Source organism: Amblyomma americanum, chromosome 2 (genome assembly GCF_052857255.1).
Source record: "Amblyomma americanum isolate KBUSLIRL-KWMA chromosome 2, ASM5285725v1, whole genome shotgun sequence".
Taxonomy (NCBI): Eukaryota; Metazoa; Arthropoda; class Arachnida; order Ixodida; family Ixodidae; genus Amblyomma; species Amblyomma americanum.
This window is the reverse complement of record NC_135498.1, coordinates 167,538,981-167,558,833: the sequence shown is the minus strand read 5'-3', so window position 1 is coordinate 167,558,833 and position 19,853 is coordinate 167,538,981. Positions and strand designations below refer to the sequence as shown.

At 43.6% G+C, this 19,853-nt stretch overlaps 1 protein-coding gene and 1 long non-coding RNA gene across 4 annotated transcripts; one reads left to right on the top strand and one right to left on the bottom strand.

Annotated features, from left to right (window-relative positions):
* Positions 1-3,992: 3,992 nt before the first annotated feature.
* LOC144121968 (uncharacterized) lies at positions 3,993-7,513 on the top strand. Of its 3 annotated transcripts, XM_077655436.1 has the most exons (8): positions 3,993-4,274; positions 4,558-4,620; positions 4,911-4,976; positions 5,776-5,829; positions 6,175-6,237; positions 6,323-6,376; positions 6,434-7,199; positions 7,276-7,513. In XM_077655436.1, the coding sequence occupies exons 1-8, from the start codon at positions 4,095-4,097 to the stop codon at positions 7,380-7,382; spliced, it is 1,353 nt and encodes a 450-aa protein (XP_077511562.1). In that variant the 5' UTR covers positions 3,993-4,094; the 3' UTR covers positions 7,383-7,513. The 3 variants fall into 3 exon arrangements, with proteins under 3 accessions (XP_077511562.1, XP_077511560.1, XP_077511559.1); XM_077655434.1 differs by having other exon boundaries at positions 6,178-6,237; positions 6,323-7,199; XM_077655433.1 differs by having other exon boundaries at positions 6,323-7,199.
* Positions 7,158-11,694, bottom strand: LOC144121969 (uncharacterized). Its single transcript, XR_013312765.1, has 4 exons — positions 11,434-11,694; positions 8,813-10,608; positions 8,452-8,575; positions 7,158-7,290 (listed from the first exon to the last, which is right to left on the bottom strand). It is a non-coding gene; the product is annotated as an uncharacterized LOC144121969 (long non-coding RNA).
* Between the last annotated feature and the right edge of the window lie 8,159 nt (positions 11,695-19,853).

Here is a 19,853-nt window from a genome sequence, read left to right as displayed (position 1 = left end):
AAAGTGCGAACAGAGACCCAAAAATCTTCGAACGTTGTTGCTTGATCAAGGCAATGGGAAACGCTTCACTGCTCGGATCTTTTTCGGATCGGGACGAACACCCATATCGGGTCAACGACATGGCTCAGTATATATATATATATATATATATATATATATATATATATATATATATATATATATATATATATATATATATATATATATATATATATATATCTGACAACGCGCGATACAGCACTTGGAAGAGGCCAGCTGCAGTCTCGCATGGGGGAAGAGCGAATGGATTTTAGAAAGGTCTCCCATGTGAGAAGAAAATGCGAGTGAAAAGACAATGACGTCTTCGCAATAGCAAAGGAATATGGACCATTTAAAACTTTGCAATAAGGCATCCATCATGCGTTTGAATGAGGCTGAGGTGTTGCACAAGCCGAAAGGCATAACTTCAAACTGGTATAGCCCATCTGGAGGGACAAACGCAGTCTTCTCACTGTCTTGGTCATCCAAGGCAATTTGCCAATAGCCGGCTCGTAGTTCGATGTAATGGGCCCCTTACGGGCCCCATTAGGGCCTTTAAGAGAGAATAATTATGATGATGATGAAAAGCATTTGGCTCCATAGAGACAATCCAAGGCATCGTCGATTCGAGGAATTTGGAATACATCATTTTAGTTATCTTACTTTTTTATTTATTTACTTTTACATTATTTGTTTACTTGTGCAGGGTATATCGCAGGAGTGGAAGTATACAAAACATTGTAGATACAGTCAGTACTACCAGACACGATAGCAAAAATTAAAACACCGATGTTGAAAACATAGCGAACACTAAACAAATTGGGAGCTTGGGTACAGTAAATCAAGAGATTATGAATCAGTTATGGCCTGCATAAATCTATCTCTTGGAGGGAACGCACTGCTCCGGGCAATGTATTCCAATGTTCAATCGTACGCGGAAAGAAGCTGTATTTAAACACATTACTGCGAGCAAAGTAACGTGAAAGAATAAGATTAGGATAACTGCTTGCTGGCGAATGTATGGCACTCATGGTGTACCTGTCGCTTGAGAGTCGGTAGTGCGAATGAACGACACAGTTCAAAAATCTTAATGACTTTAGTTGCCGGCGTAAGGTGAGGATAGTTATTTGAATGAAATGATTTGAGGGGAGAAGAAGGTGACCAAGCACGTCGATATTTATTGCATATGAAGTGAACTGATTTCTTTTGGATGGCCTCAACTTTCTTAAGCTCTATTACATTGTAATAATTCCACTCAAAACAAGCATAGTCAAGAATTGGACGTAGGAGAAATTTATACATTAGTAACCTGGTTTCCTTCGGAGCCTGGGTTAATGCTTGTCTAAGATATCCTAATTTTTAGGGCTCTATTACAAATGAAGTAAATATGTTTGGACGATGATGATTTGGAGGTAAAACTAGTTCCTATATACTTGTACTCGGACACCCTTTGGAGAGGTATATTATGAAACGAGTAATAAAAAATAGATAAAGCGGCACTATTGCTGAATATCACTAGAACAGTTTTACAGAAGTTAATATTCATCTGCCATATTTCACACCGCTTACCGATGCTAGAAAATGACTCATTAATGCGAGAATGGTCATCTTAAGAGTGAGTGGTGTCATATGAAACACACTCATCAGCACATACGCTCGAGGTGATGCTACAAGGCAGGTCATTAATATACAGTAGAAATAATAAACGTCCTAAGACCGAGCCTTGTGGCACACCACATGTTACGGGGGGAAGGGGGGGAAGACTGGGGCTGAACTGTTGTTAACAAACTGTAAGCGCTCAGAGAGGAAATTAGAGATCTAAGTTACTTAAGTTGAATTCTTCAATATGAGATTTAATTTGCGCATAAACTTAGAATGAATCACAGTGTCAAAAGCTTTAGAAAAATCAATGAAAAGCGCGTCAATTTGACAACAACGGTTGAAATTATAGCAATGCCGTGCACGAATTCCGATAATGGGGTAGATGAGCTAACACCTCGCCTGAAACCATGCTGAACATTACATGAAATTTAATTCGATTCAAGAAATTGTACGATGTCTGTGTGGATGACATGCCCAAGCATTTTACATGAAGACGATGTAAGCGAGATGGGCCTGTAGTTTTCAACATGATTCTTATTGCCTGACTTAAATAACGGCAGACCTTTTGCCAATTTCCAGGACTTAGGTACAGCACCAGAACTAAGATATTTAATAAACGGAATGTGTAGATAGTGAGACGTCCGTAATGAATATCTAACGAGGAATGCATCGGGGATTTCGTCAGGCCCGCTTGATTTTCTGACATACAAATTCAGTATCATACTCAGAACACCCTCTAAGGAAATTGACTTCATCCTTTGAAGATAATTAGGCGTAGAGAAATGATGGAGTGACTAAATTGTCATGCTGAAAAACAGACTGAAAAATTGAGCTAAAAGCGTCTGAAATGGACTTGGGGTTCTGAATTAATTGGTCGTTAACAAAAAAACTACTACGATGGAGTATCCCTAGGAAGGATCATGGACGAAAATTTTTTTGGGGGTTGCTGAGCAGTAGATTTTGCAGTTGAACACGAAAATAAAACTTTTTTGCAAATGTTGTCAAAACACAGAGCCCTTTTTTCGCTTTGTTAAACTGGACAATGCTCTCAAGTTTTGAACATTATCTCGATGAGCATAGCCTTTTTATCCGACTCGAAAGATGAAAAATATCCCGCTTAATCCACGGAGCGTTTATGTTTTCTTTTTAGTTTTAATAGGATCAAAGCGATTAATGCAGGTTTAAACAGTGTTCTCAAAAAAGCAGCTAAAGTGTCAAGAACATCTAATCAAAAAACACTCCCAACTTCAGTGTTGGTTTCAAGAAAGTCTCAAATTTCATCTGACCGTTTCGTCAAAAACAAATCCATTAATGCAGCTTAGACAAGTGCTTTGACAAATACAGGCTAAGATGTTTCTGCCACATGCCCCTCTCAGTTACAATTGTTATAAGCGCATGCCCTGCTTAGATAGCATTATTCTATCCGGTTTCTCATGGTGCCTTATTCTCCACGGTTAGGGAAGGCATTGAAGAAAACAACCCGATTTCATTTCAGAACACAGCTGGTATTTCCATTGATAATTTTTTAACTCTGTTACAGTTTTACTGAGAATCTACTTTTATCACTTTGAGCAGCAGTTTAATAAATCACGCTGCGGGGTTAGTTGGTGATGCATTCTTCTGCAGAAATCAATCATTTGCGTTGCGTCCTGTGTGGCACCTGTGCTATGTCTTATTTGTGTCTCAGATGAACCAAGCCTTAAAGCAGGTTTTACCCAATAAGAAGGTTTTTAAAGTTTTTAGGAATGCCGATCATTTTACGATTGTTTTAACTAAAGAGAATATTTTCAACTTTAAGGAAACAGTGGGCAGTGTTTTATCATCATTTAGAGAGCATGGAAAATACCTGGAGTTCACATATGAACTTCTTGGCCATAATTTATTAGTTTTTAGAATTTAAACTTGAGTTCTCTGGTGATCGGGTTTTGTGGGGATCCTCGCCCTCAAAGAAGCAGCTCCTATATTTTGACTCCTCTCATTCTAAACTTGTGGAACGAGGGATTGCTTCGCTTTGGCTCGAATCGGCGCTCAGAAAGTCATGGCCTCACAGAATGCGGGAAAACTTTAATATTCAATTGGCTAGGCTCTTTGCAGCCGGGTTATCTAGTTCGCTCGTGACAGCGCGATTGCCGAAATTCTCCTAAAATATACACGATTTTACCGAGGGCTGCTGGGAGAGGGAGAAAATACTCTCGAACCGCGCGCTTCTCCAGCCTGCCACGGTGGCCAACTGGCTGCGGGCTGTTACATCGCCGGCTCTTACCTTCTCGGCGTAGCTTGTTTACAGATATCCGCACCTTATCGTGATTTTCTCGCCTTTCGCAACTAATGCCGCGATGCCGTACTCGGCGCGAACTTCAACTGTTCAGCACTGCGTAGTCGTCGGCTGTGGCAACAACCAGCGTAAAAGGAAAAACATCGCCGATAGCACTTGCGCCAAGCATGCTGTGTCCAGGTCTCAGTGCGGGTGTGACATGTTCATGTTGCACCGATTTCTCGTCGACCCCGAGTTGAATCGTCAGTGGACGTCGCTGGTTAACAGAAAGGACTTTGCCCCGACTACAAACTCGCGCGTCTGTTCTCTGCATTTCGTCGATGGCAAGCGAACGGAGCAAAACCCACTGCCCATGCTGAATCTCGGCTACGAGCGAAAGGCAAGTACAATTATTGTCGTTTTACGTATAGTAAACATGCAATTTGCTTGCTGCATTTTGCATGCGTAAAAGCACGGACAGCATTTGTCACTTTTTTTTTCCATTGCTTGCTCCATCACCGGGCACGTTTCGCGACAGCGGTGCGATATGCGCTGGTTGGCCGCAGATTGAACTTAAAACGTTGTCGATAACGTAAAAGTGCAGCTTTACAACTTCACCACCGCCATATGTGATGTACAGGAGCGCTTTTTATTTCCGTTAGTAGAAATAATAATCGTTTCAGGTCATCCACGGCCGCAGATGCCTGATGCGCGATGACCGTGGTCCACCACCTGTCAAACGAAAGGTCAGATTGTTGAGTCTGTACATGGAAATGCTGGAACTCACGTTACATTTGATGGGAATAAAGCGCTGCACACGGAAAAACAACTGAAACGACGGCGCTTGCACAAGCGCCCTCGTTTCAGTTGTCGTTTTTCCTCGTGTAGCGGGTTATTCCCACCAAAGTCCAAGCGCCGTCGTTTCAGTTGTTGTTTTTCCTTGTGTAGCGCGTTATTCCCATCAAATGTACAACCAACTAGCCCACATTGCTGCCTTGCTAGCTGTTGCTCACGTTACACTTGTTTCGCATTTTAGAGACAAGAAAGCCCAAGTGACGAGTCCGAAGCATCTGATGCAGTTCAGCAGACGCCACCGCACAATGTAAGAAATGCGCATTTATTATTTCACAATATTGTTAGCATTTATCGGGTTTCTACAGGAGCGGGCTGAAGTACAGACAGGTGGCAAGGTGTTTCAAAGCAATAAAAACACAGCAGTCTCAAATATTCGGTTCAGACGAATGCACAGCTGTGAAATTCGAGCAAGAAATGAGACTCGTGTACAAAAAATATACAGAACAGCAATTTCACAAACGCGAGTCTTCTAGAAAGATCATACAGTGCAACAAAGGCATCAAGTACCATATCTAGTTATACATTGGTAGGCAGATGGCTTTAGGCACGTATCTATGCTGATGCCGCCATGTAAAGCAGAGAAAAGGAATTGTGCAGTGCACTGGCTTTCAGAGCTCATGATTTTGAGTATTGTGCAATTTGTTGCCTAAACAGAGTGTAGCACTGTGAGGGAAATTTTCCCAAAATATTTGAGCATGCAAGAGGTCCTATGCAGAGTGACGTCTGGAGCAACACACTCACGTATAGCACACAAAAGGTGCGAGGCATTTGTCATGTCATTTGCACTGAATCTGTCTCGACAAGCTATGACTGTTCTAGTGAAGCCAGAGTTATTGTACGGAGAAGCTTGTTAAGCATCATCACATGCTAGATAATTTGAGATCAGGGTTATTTGCACTGTTTCATAACATGTCTCATCCAACACAGAAGATTCCATAGCAAGCCTGTCCTCAATCAGCAAACAGTGTTAGTGTGCATTCACTATTTGATGCTTTGCAATGTGCTGAGAAAGTAGACTCACAGCTAATGTACTTCTCTGTTGGCAGGTTGTTTGTATCGGACATCACTCGGTCAGCCTGCCTTTCAGCCACGGAGTGAGTGTAAGTATGCATGCTCTCATCATTCCTTTGTTGCTGAAGCTAAATTGCAGCCATCTGTTGCACTTTCTTTCACAGGTTATCAGTAATGTTCAAGATGTATTTGCAACCAGAAACAAACTAGATGTAAGCATGCATGCACATACAGGTCCACTACATACTGAAATAGGCAGTTTTTGCCATTCTTGTGTTTGTCTGCCAGCAAGTTGTTAACCCTCATGGCTATAACTATCAAATCTGTATTAATTTCCAAAAACGAGCTTGCTATGCACCAGTAAACTGGATATAAGCTTGCATGCTGTCCGAGCTTCCAGACGGTCGTTTCTGATGTTGCCTCTTTTTTTCTAGCAGGTCTCATTGAAAACTGATGCTGCTTCGTCTCGCCTAGACGCTAGCTTTGAAGAAACAACTGTGAGTGCTCATACAAAGTTCACTTTTCCAACCAAGACAACCTGCATTGCCTTCATGTTTTTCTTTTCCTGCATTTTTCCGACAGATGGCCGCTGACCAACAAAACAGCAGTTTGTCAAGGGAGGAAACAGAAATGAAGGTAATTTATAAGAAAATGGATTCTCAAAACAATATAAAAGATTGTTTATTATTTCAGGTGGAGAAGAAAGACAACTCTACACAGTGGGAATTGGAGGAACCAGTCCCAGACCACACATATGCAGACACAAATGACAGTTCAAACACTCCTCTTACAATGAGAAGCATTCACTTTCAGTACTTAACACCACAAGATGTACACTTCTACATTGGCCTCCCGTTTGATGCTTTTAATAAGCTCATTCTTTTACTGAGGGCCAATGGCACAAAAGTAGGGGGAATATTGGGTTTAGAACAACAGCTGTTGCTCACACTTATGAGACTAAGACTTGGGCTCCTCTGTGGGGACCTTGCAAGAAGATTCAGCATTTCAATTGCGACAGTGTCAACAATATTCTCAAGTATGATGTCCACCTTAGCTAAAGTAATGGAAGACATAGTGGTGTGGCTGCCTCGGTCAGTAGTTTCTGACAGTATGCCGTACACCTTTGTCAAGAATGGCTACGACCGCACAACATGCATATTTGACTGCACAGAGGCGTGGTTGCAAAGACCCAAGAAATTAATGGCAAGGGCACAGAGCTACAGCGCATACAAAGGGTCAAATACTATCAAGTTTTTGACAGTCATAGCGCCCAACGGGCTAATCATGTTTGTATCAGATGTATATGGTGGAAGAGCCTCCGATAAATACATAGTTCGGACATGTGGTGTGGAGGACTATTTACTCCCAGGCGACGAAATTATGGCAGATCGTGGATTCAAGCTTGAGCCACATCTTGAAGCACAAGGAATCCGCATGAATGTACCGGCCTTCACCAGAGGTATGTAGACTGTTCTCTACATTGCAAGCTTTCATGCACCTCTGGGTTTGAAATGCTCATATTTGTTGTCTTTTAGGAAAGAGTCAACTGTCTGAAAAAGAAGTGACAAAAACCAGGCGAATCGCTTCACTGCGCATCCATGTGGAACGCGCTATCAATCGGATAAAGACATCGAATTTTTAAGCAGGCTTTGCCTATCAAGTCAAGGAAGCATATCAACACGATTGTTTTCGTTTGTGCTGGCCTATGCAATCTGAAGGGCCCTCTGATCAAAGAGCAGCAAGAACAATAAAGGTTCAGCTTCAATCCCAGTACTGTTAGGGCTTGACTCATTTATTTCAAATGCGAACGTGCGATTAACACTCTAAGAAAGCAAAAAATGCAGAACACAGGCATCACTAACAGTGCACTCTATGGCCGCTGCGTCTTTAGGAGACAGCTGTGCAAGGAGGAGGAAGTTCTTGTGCATCATCAGCCTTGGTTATATCCACTGCACCATAAAGGCATCATCCAGCTGAGACTTATGTTATCCTCGTAAATTTAGCAACCAACTCCCTTCACAGCCTAGGCAACATTATGCTCTCAAAAAAGCTTTCAAGATTATTAATGTGGGTTTCCATGAATCCTTCATCTCTCTTGACTGGAATCAATGCTCCCCCTTGGTCTACATGCAAGTACAGGTAGCAAACAGTGCTCCCTACCAGGTTCAGGTGCAGCTGTGCCTGAACTTGGTAGTAGTATTTATGTGCTGCCTTTAGTACACCTGCAGAATCTAAGCAAAAATCTGCCTTGCTCTGCCCCTCCTTAATTAATTCGTCCGGATGTACATGCCGCAAGCTATATAGGCATTTAACCTCTAAAAGTGCTGGGGGGTGGCAATCGCAGACAAGCAAACCGTCTGGACTACACCCAAGATACGGATACCTTGGATGAATCATCAAACCGCAATCTTCGAGTCTGCAATTTGTATGCTTTGTTTGAAAAGCAGCAAGAGCACGCTGTTTCGCTAACTGCTCATAATTTATGCCATACTGCACGGCAAGGCTGGTAATGCAGTTGTCATTAAGTATTCTCTTCATTAATGACTCGCAATTCAATCGTTTGGAACGGCAAACATCTTTGAACAATGAAGCAGTTATCCTGCCCTTGCGGTGGGAAAACCACTCGGCACAGTTTCCTTGCTCCCTTGTGGCAGCTTCAATTTTTTTTGCAGAGGTCATGGTAAGGCTGAGCTTATCCACTGCTCGCTCACTTCCAAGCAGCTTTCCGAAGTTGAGGTTGCACAGAGGTCTTTCGAGAATAATCTCGAAGTCGTCCACTGGTGGCTCCACTTTGTTCAGCTGCCTTTCTTTGCACTTCGGTGACTGGAAGGCAACCTGAAAAAAATGTCTTCATTAGTCTAGTTATAAATTTTTATTAAGGGCAAAGATGTTAAGAAGTCTGACTATAACAGTTTAAGCAACAATAAAAGGGCGGCAACACTGCCTTGTCAGCAAGATTACATTGAGCATGGCTGTGGGTTCAGGTCATTCCTAAAGCTTGCACTCCAATTCAAGATAAATGAGTCAAGTTATGTTCATGCATGACAAAGGCTTATGCATTTTTGTCACTACCTTCTCTGAGTGATGTGTCGCTTGTTGCCTCTGGACACTTGCTGGTGCCTGAGAAGGTTGCTGGATCTCCCTTCTCGTCGTCATCAATGTGTTGTGGAGAAGGGTGCCTGCAAATGAAAAGCATCACCACAATGCCTAACAGCCAATTTCATTCCATGAAAGGCACTCAAACTCGCACCTACATATAGTAGTCAATGTACTACCTACATTTTCAAATATATGACAGTGCAATCAGGACAAGAGTGAATAAATGGATGGATCAGCCCAGTGTTCACTTGCAACTGCATTCATCAAAAAAGTAGAAAATATGTTCTACAATGAAAATTTTTCATATGTGGCTAGCACATGTGCTCCGAGGAATTGTCAATGCTTGGCAAAGTCTTTCCACAAACTAACATTCAAAGATATAGATCCCTTTTACACTTACACTCTATTTTTCTCCTTACAGTGTTCCATTTCAGTTTATCCTCACAGCACATAACTGCACTGAATATGCAGCTCTAACTAAGAAAGAAATCATCTCTTTCATACGGAACACTGCAAAATGGGACTAAACACATACAGCGGTGAACTTTTTTTTTACATTAAATGCAGCATTCATTCTCTCCCAGATACACGTGTCAATGAGCAAATTTTTTTTCTTATGAGCCGGAGTTCTCAAAAATGGCTTCTCTTCCCTTGGAAAGAAATGAAGCTCTCATTATTCGTGTTCTGTGTTACCGACAATACGAAAATTTGTCGTCCAGCCAGCCATTACACAGAATTCAAACAGGTTCATGATTTTTCTCATTCACATATGCTTGCAAACAGATTTTTCTTGGAATGTGAAATATCTTCAAAATGTGACAATTGTTTTCTCCTCTGTCTGCGAGAATGACTGGCTTCCAAAATGAGCTGCATGTGTATTCCATATAAAGTACATAAGCTCTATATCTTAGATCAGTTTTCACTCATGAGTGTCCATGGTCCACATTGTGCTACTGAACTTCTAGAAACTAATGACTTTGATCACTTGCCACTTCCTTGTTGTAGAGCCTTACTCGTACTATATGCAGCAAGTGACAATGTTATCTGACACTGAATACCAGCAAAGCACACTCATATTACTACACCGGCAACCAGCTTGTTTAATAGATGTGTGTCATTTCAGCAATACTCACCAGGAATATCGAAGAGCTCGCCATAAGGTGACTTCTTGATGTGGTCTGCGAGTTCTTCTTTGCTTGCAAAATGCTTGACCTTTCGGGTCGGCCTTGGGTGCTGCGTGCTTGCGGGGTCCACCGTTGACCTCTTAAGATTGAAGGACATGGAATTGAGAAGGGCCGGCTCAACATTTCTCTTTGTACCCCGATTCCAAGCTACCGTCTTGTCGGTACATGAGATGCCAGTGATGCCTAGCTGGACGCCCATTTCTAGCTTCCACAACAGGGCACCAATATGGCTACAAACACGTGCTTTTCCGGCCATGCAAGAACAACCAGCAGTCACCACTTGACCATTCTTCCGCACACAGGCCCATGGCGACCATGGTTTTTTGTTTGCTGCCTGAGAGGGTCGCACATCGGCCTTCACATACACAATATCAGCAGCTGCTTCGTGACTCAGCACCCGGCCCACCCAACCGCACTGCAGCTGGTTATAAGAGTCCAGGCTTTTGTACGCCTCTGCCTCTTTAAGATCACAGGCCTTTGATCTAATCAAGTAGCATACAATATGAGCACTTGTTATGCTTGGCCAGGGTTTGGTGTCATCTGTCCACTGCTGCACGAGCAGGGGATGAGCATGGATGTCACCATCTGAAAAAAAAAGACGGCATGAAAAGGACATTACAATAAAGATACCTCCAAAGGCCAGCAAAAGTGCATTGGGCGCTACAGCTCTTAAGGAGATATGTACGATCATGAGTTCACTGTAGTGCTGCCATAATATGGATCCCACAGTTGCTTCTGCCTTCTTGAAATTTGAGCAGTGCAAAACAGATGCGATATTGCTGGTTAACTGCCCGAATACAAGGCACACAAGTCCGATCGCAAAGCACATATAGTTGCGCAAAATGCTCTGACGCAACAGGAGTTGGCGACCTTACACATATTTCGGCAACTGGGCAGACTATCAACTAACACTGCCTCGCACATAATCAAATTGCGCTCTCACGGCTGCGTGCGCTCGTGCAGCCTACGTACGAGGCGTGAAGGGTATACCAATCTCGTTCTTTCCAACTTTCTGTTTCGTGACGCATCGAGCGAGTTCCACATTGCAGTGGTGTGGCTATGTGGGACGCGGCCGACAACGGGAAAGAGCACGCGTACTGACGAAGCTAATTCGAAGGATTTACATGTAGTAGAACGTACGGTACACGTCAGATGCGGCCAAAGACGAACTGTGCGGGATTGTCGGAGCCCTCGCGAGTAATTTCGGAACGCCAGCCCATCGGTGGCAGAAGGCAGCGCAGATCGACGACTCCGCAGTCAGCGGACTGCCGGCCCTTCATTCCGCTGAATGTCAGGTGGCCCGCGGTAACTTACAAAGACTGTAACACGCTACGCAGCCGTTAAAAAACGATATTTATTTGTTTACTACGGTTATTCATTATTTTAGTAGTAAGTAGCACAGACACTCACCTATCGTGATCGTTTGCTCCGTCGATGCAATAACGGGCGGTTGGTTGCCTTGACCACCAGCGCTTCCAGCCGCTTGCGCCTTTCAAAATGCACACGTATACGGCTTCAAGCTCACCACTGCTACGTTTCGGCAGATTTATTTTGCGAGCGGGTGCCGGCAGAACGACGAGCTGCACTCCAAAACACGCTGAGACGCAACGCAGCCCGAGCAGCCCAAGCCAAAAGTAACAGCCCGTAACGGCAACGCCGCTACGCGGCGCTGGGGTCTAGCAATATGGCAGCCCCCAGGTATCGAAACTGAAATCGTGTATAGAAGGAATGGTGCTGGTAGAGCTAGGCCAGAGGTCCCTCGAAAAGAGGTAAGGCCAGTGCTAATGCCATATGTCCATCGGGTGGCTCACGATTTGAAAAAAGTTGCGAGCCGCCATGGAGCACGGCTCGTTTTCTCTGCACCGAGAAAGCTCGGAGGCCTTTGCTACCGTACCGAAAAAGAGAACAACAAGGAACGAGGCTCCGGAACAAAACACAGGAGACCTCACGTGAAATTTGCCGCAAGTGTGGCTTACGAAGTCCCCTTGTCTTGCATCCTCTTCTATATATATATATATATATATATATATATATATATATATATATATATATATATATATATATATATATATATATATATATATATATATATATATATATATATATATATATATATATATATATATATATATATATATATATAATTTATGAAGGGAGCCAACAGTCACCGAAACCAAGGTGCATAGGGGAATGTTTTTTTTATGTGTTGTGCTTATCAGTGGGATGTTATAGTACTTAGATTAATAAATCGCTTAAAGAAAATTACTTATAAAGCAGCAGAAAAAACAACCATGCGCCCGGTGGGATCCGAACCCACGACCTCCGAATATGGCGTCCGGTCCTCTTACCAACTGAGCTACGGCGACGGCTGTCCAATCTGCTGCTCTCGTGGGTATTTATGTTCATTGGGCGTAAGCGAACCTTCAGAGTGTTCACCAGCGCCACCCTCGACCATAGCGGCGGATGTAGCACGTCCTGTAATACCGCGAGCGTGCCGTGGAACGTCATCTAACGGCGAGGGCGGAAACTGTGCGATAGCCCTCTTAAGCTACCTATGGCATCAAGACTGCCAGAACCGAGACCCTCGTTAAGCAATTAGCAGATAAGTTAAAGGAAATGAGGAGCCCGTTTGACAAACTTATGAAGGGAGCCAACAGTCACCGAAACCAAGGTGCATAGGGGAATGTTTTTTTTTTATGTGTCGTGCTTATCAGTGGGATGTTATAGTACATAGATTAATAAACCGCTTAAACAAAATTACTTATAAAGCAGCAGAAAAACAACCATGCCCCCGGTGGGGTCCGAACCCACAACCTCCAAATATCGCGTCCGGTGCTCTTACCAACTGAGCTATGGCGACGGCTGTCCAATCTACAGCTCTCGTGGGTATTTATGTTCATTGGGCGTAAGCGAACCTTGAGAGTGTTCACCAGCGCCACTCTCGACCATAGCGGCGGACGTAGCACGGCCTGTAATACCGCGAGCGTGACGTGGAACGTCATCTAACGGCGAGGGCGGAAACTGTGCGAGAGCCCTCTTAAGCTACCTATGGCATCAAGACTGCCAGAACCGAGACCCTCGTTAAGCAATTAGCAGATAAGTTAAAGGAAATGAGGGGCCCGTTTGACAAACTTATGAAGGGAGCCAACAGTCACCGAAACCAAGGTGCATAGGGGAATGTTTTTTTATGTGTTGTACTTATCAGTGGGATGTTATAGTACTTAGATTAATAAACCGCTTAAAAAAATTACTTTAAAGCAGCAGAAAAACAACCATGCCCCCTGTGGGGTCCGAACCCACAACCTCCGAATATCGCGTCCGGTGCTCTTACCAACTGAGCTACGGCGACGGCTGTCCAATCTGCTGCTCTCGTGGGTATTTATGTTCATTGGGCGTAAGCGAACCTTGAGAGTGTTCACCAGCGCCACCCTCGACCATAGCGGCGGACGTAGCACGTCCTGTAATACCGCGAGCGTGACGTGGAACGTCATCTAACGGCGAGGGCGGAAACTGTGCGAGAGCCCTCTTAATCTACCTATGGCATCAAGACTGCCAGAACCGAGACCCTCGTTAAGCAATTAGCAGATAAGTTAAAGGAAATGAGGGGCCCGTTTGACAAACTTTTTAAGGGAGCCAACAGTCACCGAAACCAAGAGCACCGGACGCGATATTCGGAGGTAGCGGGTTCGGATCCCATCAAGGGCATGGTTGTTTTTTTATGCTGCTTTATAAGTAATTTTCTTTAAGCGGTTTATTAATCTAAGTACTATAACATCCCACTGATAAGCACAACACACACAAAAAAAATACATTCCCCTATGCACCTTGGTTTCGGTGACTGTTGGCTCCCTTCATAAGTGTGTCAAAAGGGCCCCTCATTTCCTTTAACTTATCTGCTAATATATATATATATATATATATGGGCATGTTCAGATAAGAACGGTAATCGAGGTCCCATGACCATTTTTTGTTTTCAAATAAATTTTTATATGTGATGGGTAAATGTGTCCACACGAAGGAATGAACCTTAGTTTTGCAAGGAACTTCATGGTTTTCTCGGAAAAAAATTGTATGTCACAAGAGGTGGAGTATGTCGTTTTTGCCACTTCGCAAAGTTGCAAGTTTGGAGCATCACTGCATGCACAATAAGTTGTTTTCGCGCATAAGTTTTTTTTCAGCACTTTATTACAACTTGCACTATACGATTAATATAAAAAACGTTTTCTTGCTGTGTCAGTCTTCTGAGTAAAAAATCGCAAACTTCGCTTCCGGAACTGTGCGGTGCCAAAAAGGCACTTTTCAGGGCAGCCTTAGGGCAAGATGCGTAAAGATCTCCCGACTGAATCTTTTTCTCTGTATTTTTCAGCTACTTTTAATCACTTCAGACAAGTTTTGAAGCTGTACACTTGACCTATATTTTTCAATATGGCCTCAAAATTGGCAGAAGTTCAAAAACTTCAAAAAGTGACAACTTTGACTTGAATTTAAAAAAAAACATCATCATCGAATTTTATTAAAAAATGCCCTAATAATACTCAATACTCGATAATTTTAAAACACCAAAAAAGTGTTGCATTATTTTGTTTTAAAGTATAAAAATAAATGCAAAACTGAGTTCATGTTTTTGTTACCTAGAATTGCTTATTACTGCCTCTTAGAAATAGTAACTGTCAGAAATTTGATTTAGCACTCACTGAACGTGGTTACATTTCAATTACCGCAATATGCGAACCATCCTGAATGTTTGTACAGCTTCTACTCGCTTGTTAGCGGCGTTCTTAATGCGTCAAAATGGGAATAAATTCCTTATTTCACCTGATGAACTGACTGCTGGCGGTCAAACGTTTTTTTTTTGTATTCTCTAATTTATCATCGTAAGGTACATTGGTATGTAATCGATTTTTTAAAAATATTAGATAATTTGTGGGTTCCTAGAAAAAATTTTATATATAAAAATTTATATTAATGTATTTCTGAAGCCGACGTTTCCGTACCTGCATCTGTTTACCTCTGTGTTCAAAGGTTCTACAGGGCAATGTCAGGAGACAGAACGTCGTCTTCTGAGAGGAACAATTTATCTGCGAGATTTTTAATCAGGAGGAGTTTTAATAGGAACGCAATTTACAAATGGGATGCCGCTTTATATGCAGATTGCAATTCAGAAAATCGTAACAAGAAATTAACGGCAGCAGTTGAAGTCGGTATGCGCACAGTATATTGTCCAGCACGAAGCACAAACCAGATCACAGTCTCTTCCATTCCGAAGCAGCGGTGGAGGCCACGTAGGATGCACTGCCTTCATTTGTTTGAACGTACTTCCACATATGGAGCGTCTGAACTCCAGGCACTTTCTTTGCCATTTTCCATTCTTCCTTCTTCGTTTCGCGAAAGTCTGCAAGCTCCCTCTGTGGGAGCTCCAGAATGGTGATGTTCTTTAGCGTTCCTTTAATTGCGTCTACGAAGCCGCTGGCTGTTTGTATGGACTCACTTGCAGGCTTCCGCATGTTGTGGTGTGATGCTCGATGTTTGACAAGCCCACCAACGCCGTCGCAAGCATTTTTGCCCTGTCCAGTGGCCGAAAACATCCATTTCGTCTCTCGACATTCACTGCGTTGTAGCTCATGAAACTGATATTTATTCTTGAAGTGAGCGGGAGCCCCGTCGCTCACATATGTTATCTTGGTGTAGATTGGCGCGTTGTCTTCGAGGTGTGCTTTGATTTTTGACAGAGCCAAGCATGCATGAGCTGAATCATGAGACATATCGTCGGAAATTACGGCGTAGTTCCGAGTCGATTTTCTTGACGTGACAACGCAGGTAAACACGGTCACCTGCTTTTTCTGCCAATGGTAAGCTTGTACTGCGTCTGGAAGCACAACTGTCCAGTTTTCGGCGAAATCAAAATGCAAAACAATTGCACCTCTCTTGCAGCTGTGTTTTTCTTCATGTATTGCTCTTGCTTGCACAGATCTAATATAGTTGTGGGGAATCCATTTCATGGTCATTCTTAGACATTCTCTCATAAATGATGAAGCGGTCAGAGTCTTTTTAACGAGCTCACCGTATTCCCATGAAGCAATCAACACCTCGTCCTCGCTGCTCATTTCAAAATTTTCCGAAGTGAAAATGCCATCTTGTGGACAGTGCTCACAATTCCTAAGGAAACACGACGCAGTAGGTTCCTGGCATACGCAGAGGCTCTGCATATCTTCGGGAGAAAGCGACCTTCCGGACGCGTTCTGCAGTCCCACGAAGCACAACTGAAAGTTTGCACAGCACACACAAACACACACTTGCCACTGTGGCGAGCATTTCACCCACTTAGGACGCAAGGATATGAATTTTGTGAGGCCAACCTGGGAGGCAGGGTGAGCTTGCTTGTAGAGGCGGAATGCTTCTCGCAAGGACCGCGTCATGAAGCGTTTAGGTATCCATTCTTTCTCTCCTTCCTTCTCGATTCTCACAACATCCTTTTTGTTCGGAGTCTGTCTAGAGCAATCGAGTTCATCCATGGTGTAATATTCTAAAACGGTGGTAATGTCTTCCTGTTGTAGTTTACATCTTGTATATCTCTCCTGTGTTGACCATACGCCTTCCTCATCCACCCTCTTCTTCGATTTTTGGATAACGTACCTCGTTGCCTCTGGAATAACTTCCTGCCCATATTTCACGGTTAGGTTGCGTGGTAGCAGTGTCAGCAGCTGGCAACGCTCTTGAAAGGACGTGCACCTATTGTAGGCAGCATGTAGGTTGTCCTCCCAACTGCTGCATTGCGCACACTTTTCTTCTGACGCACGCGAAGTCTCTGGGACATTATATGCTGCCTGTATCCCCGATCGTATTTTCGTCACCATAGCTCTTGCCACCTCTTCCTGCTTTCGCCTTGCATAGGAAAGTCTGAGGTGTTTTTTTAGAGCGCTCGGTGGCTTTAGGGGCGAGATTTCGGAGGTAAGGCTGACACTTGAATTTAAATTTTCTACGATTTCTTCCCCAGGGCGGAATTCTTCTAATGTTTCGGTTGACTCTGCCTGCATATTATCTATGTCTTCCTTAAACCGACGGTAACAATTCTGACAGATGAAGTCACTTTCTCGTACTCGGAGAGCTTCTTCGGGAAGTAGGACTTTTTTGAGAGCAGCGACATTGAGTGTTTTTACACTGCGAAAATTACGTCCTTTTTCAATTCTCTGTTTGTGCCTTTTTGAGTAGTCGGCACAAAACGTTCGCCGCGGAAATCTCTTCATGAATGCAAAAGCTCACCGCTTCCGGAGATTATCGCGAGACAGAAGAGCAGGTGACGGATGCAGGGCCCAGAGCTGCTTTTCCAAAAAGAGGAGATGGACAGATGAATGGATTTTTAACACAGGCTGCCCACCGTCGACACTGATGTTCTTTCGGTCTGGCGTACGAGCTGAGACTGATATACCAAGTATGCTTTCGAGGGAGCGCTCCAGCGCAGAGAAAACACGTGAGTACAGAAAACGACCCCACCGGGTCTACCAGGCCTGGAAAACGACACACAAAATTCGAGATCCGAACAACATCCGCTCACAAGGGTTATCTCGGTCGAAGGTCGAAGGCTGAGGCATAACTGCTAGGCGTTCGGTGCGTTGCGATGAAAAGATGATAGCGGCGGCTAAAGCCTCGGTGCGGCGGCGGCACACATGATGCTGTGAATTTCAGGGTCGCGCCGGGCGTTATATAGCTATAGGAGCGGCTGCAAAGCGCGGTTCATCCCTGGAGCGGCGGTAGCAGTTAAAGTCACCTTGAAAGTGCGACGGGTGCATTAATTGTTTGCATAAACTACTCCTACACACACGTCACTCCAAAATAACGTGTTGGAATATGCTTACAGTAATTTAGGTCCCACCGTTAGAACAGTAAGAAAGCGAATAGGAGCTTTAGACCTTTGATTGTAATAGAAAAAAATGCTTACAAATTACACTTATGAACTCAGCAACTGTAGCGTTTAAAATTTACTTACAAAATACCAATACTAAAACCAGCTTCTGACGATTGCGCATTCTAAGAGGGAATACTGAGCAGTCGTAGGGATTGAAATCATAAAGTCCGTTTTGTATTTATTTCCATACTTTAAAACAATATAATGCAATACTTTTTTAAAGCCTTAGAATTATGAAATGTTGAGTATTATTAGGGCAAATCTTAATAAAGTTCGATGATGTTTTTTTTTAAATTCAAGTCAGTTGTCACTTTTTTGACGTTTTTGAACTTCTGCCAATTTTGAGGCCATATTGAAAAACATAGGTCAAGTGTAGAGCTACAAAACTTGCCTGAAGTGATTAAAAGTAGCTGAAAAATACAGAGAAAAAGATTCAGCCGGGAGATCTTTACGCATCTTGCCCTAAGGCTGCCCTGAAAAGTGCCTTTTTGGCCCCGCACAGCTCCGGAAGCGAAATTTGCGATTTTTTACTCAGAAGACTGACAGAGAAAGAAAACGTTTTTTTATTTCTTCGTATAGTACAAGTTGTAATAAAGTACTGAAAAAATAATTATGCGCGAAAACAACTTATTGTGCATGCAGTGATGCTCCAAACTTGCAACTTTGAGAAGTGGCAAAAACGACATTCTCCACCTCTTGTGACATACGATTTTTTTCCGAGAAAACTACAAAGTTCCTTGCAAAACTAAGGTTCATTCCTTTGTGTGGACACATTTACCCATCACATATAAAAATATAATTGAAAACAAAAAATGGTCATGGGACCTCGATTACCGTTCTTATCTGAACATGCCCATATATATATATATATATATATATATATATATATATATATATATATATATATATATATATATATATATATATATATATATATATATATATTTCTCTGAGGGAACGAAGGAATAACGACACTCTGGCTGACACTCTGGGCATGGTGGCACCGCAGTGAACATGTCGAGTAATCCATTCATCTTCTTGCTCCAGGCGCTTGCTCTGCTCATTTCTTGCGATCGTTTCGTGGACGGCACCCGGACAATCAACCGTACCGCATCAGCACCGCTTGCTCCGCATTGTACCGAGTGCTGCAAAGCCCCGCTGAACGAGCTGGGTCCCGGCGCATTTCTTGGACGGCTGGATCAACTGGTCTACGCCCCCCTCGGAGGCACAGCGGCTTCCACAGCGCCGTCGTCATCACGTGCCTATAAAGGGCGCGATGCGACCGACAGCGGCATTGGGCATGGTGGCACCACAGTGAACATGTCGAGTAATCCATTCATCTTCTTGCTCCAGGCGCTTGGTCTGCTCATTTCTTGCGATCGTTTCGTGGACGGCACCCGGACAATCCACCGTACCGCATCAGCACTGCTTGCTCCGCATTGTACCGAGTGCTGCAAAGCCCCGCTGAACGAGCTGGGTCCCGGCGCATTTCTTGGACGGCTGGATCAACTAGTCTACGCCCCCCTCGGAGGCACAGCGGCTTCCACAGCGCCGTCGTCATCACGTGCCTATAAAGGGCGCGATGCGACCGACAGCGGCATTGGGCATGGTGGCACCGCAGTGAACATGTCGAGTAATCCATTCATCTTCTTGCTCCAGGTGAGAAAACGGTTTGGCAAATGTTACAGAAGTAGCGACATTTTTCTTGTGGTGCTGCCTTGCCCAGGCGAAGTGTATACAATTATTTGTGATAGCATAGTCTCTTTGAGGTACCTGCTGCTGCTTGCTGGGGATGTGGAAAGTAACCCCGGACCTAACATGCAGGAAGTCCTGACTGAAATCCGCAAATTGGCTGGTGAGATAGCTGAAATAAAAAATGACAACAAGGCTATAAACGAATCTCTGGAAGGCATTCATGCGAAACTGG

Coding starts and splice junctions, on each gene's coding strand:
- LOC144121968 (XM_077655433.1), top strand. CDS start 4,095: ATGTTCATGTTGCACCGATTTCTCGTCGACCCCGAGTTGAATCGTCAG. Junction 4,977..5,775: donor AGCAGACGCCACCGCACAAT/GTAAGAAATGCG, acceptor CTCTGTTGGCAG/GTTGTTTGTATCGGACATCA. Junction 5,830..6,174: donor CTTTCAGCCACGGAGTGAGT/GTAAGTATGCAT, acceptor CTTTTTTTCTAG/CAGGTCTCATTGAAAACTGA.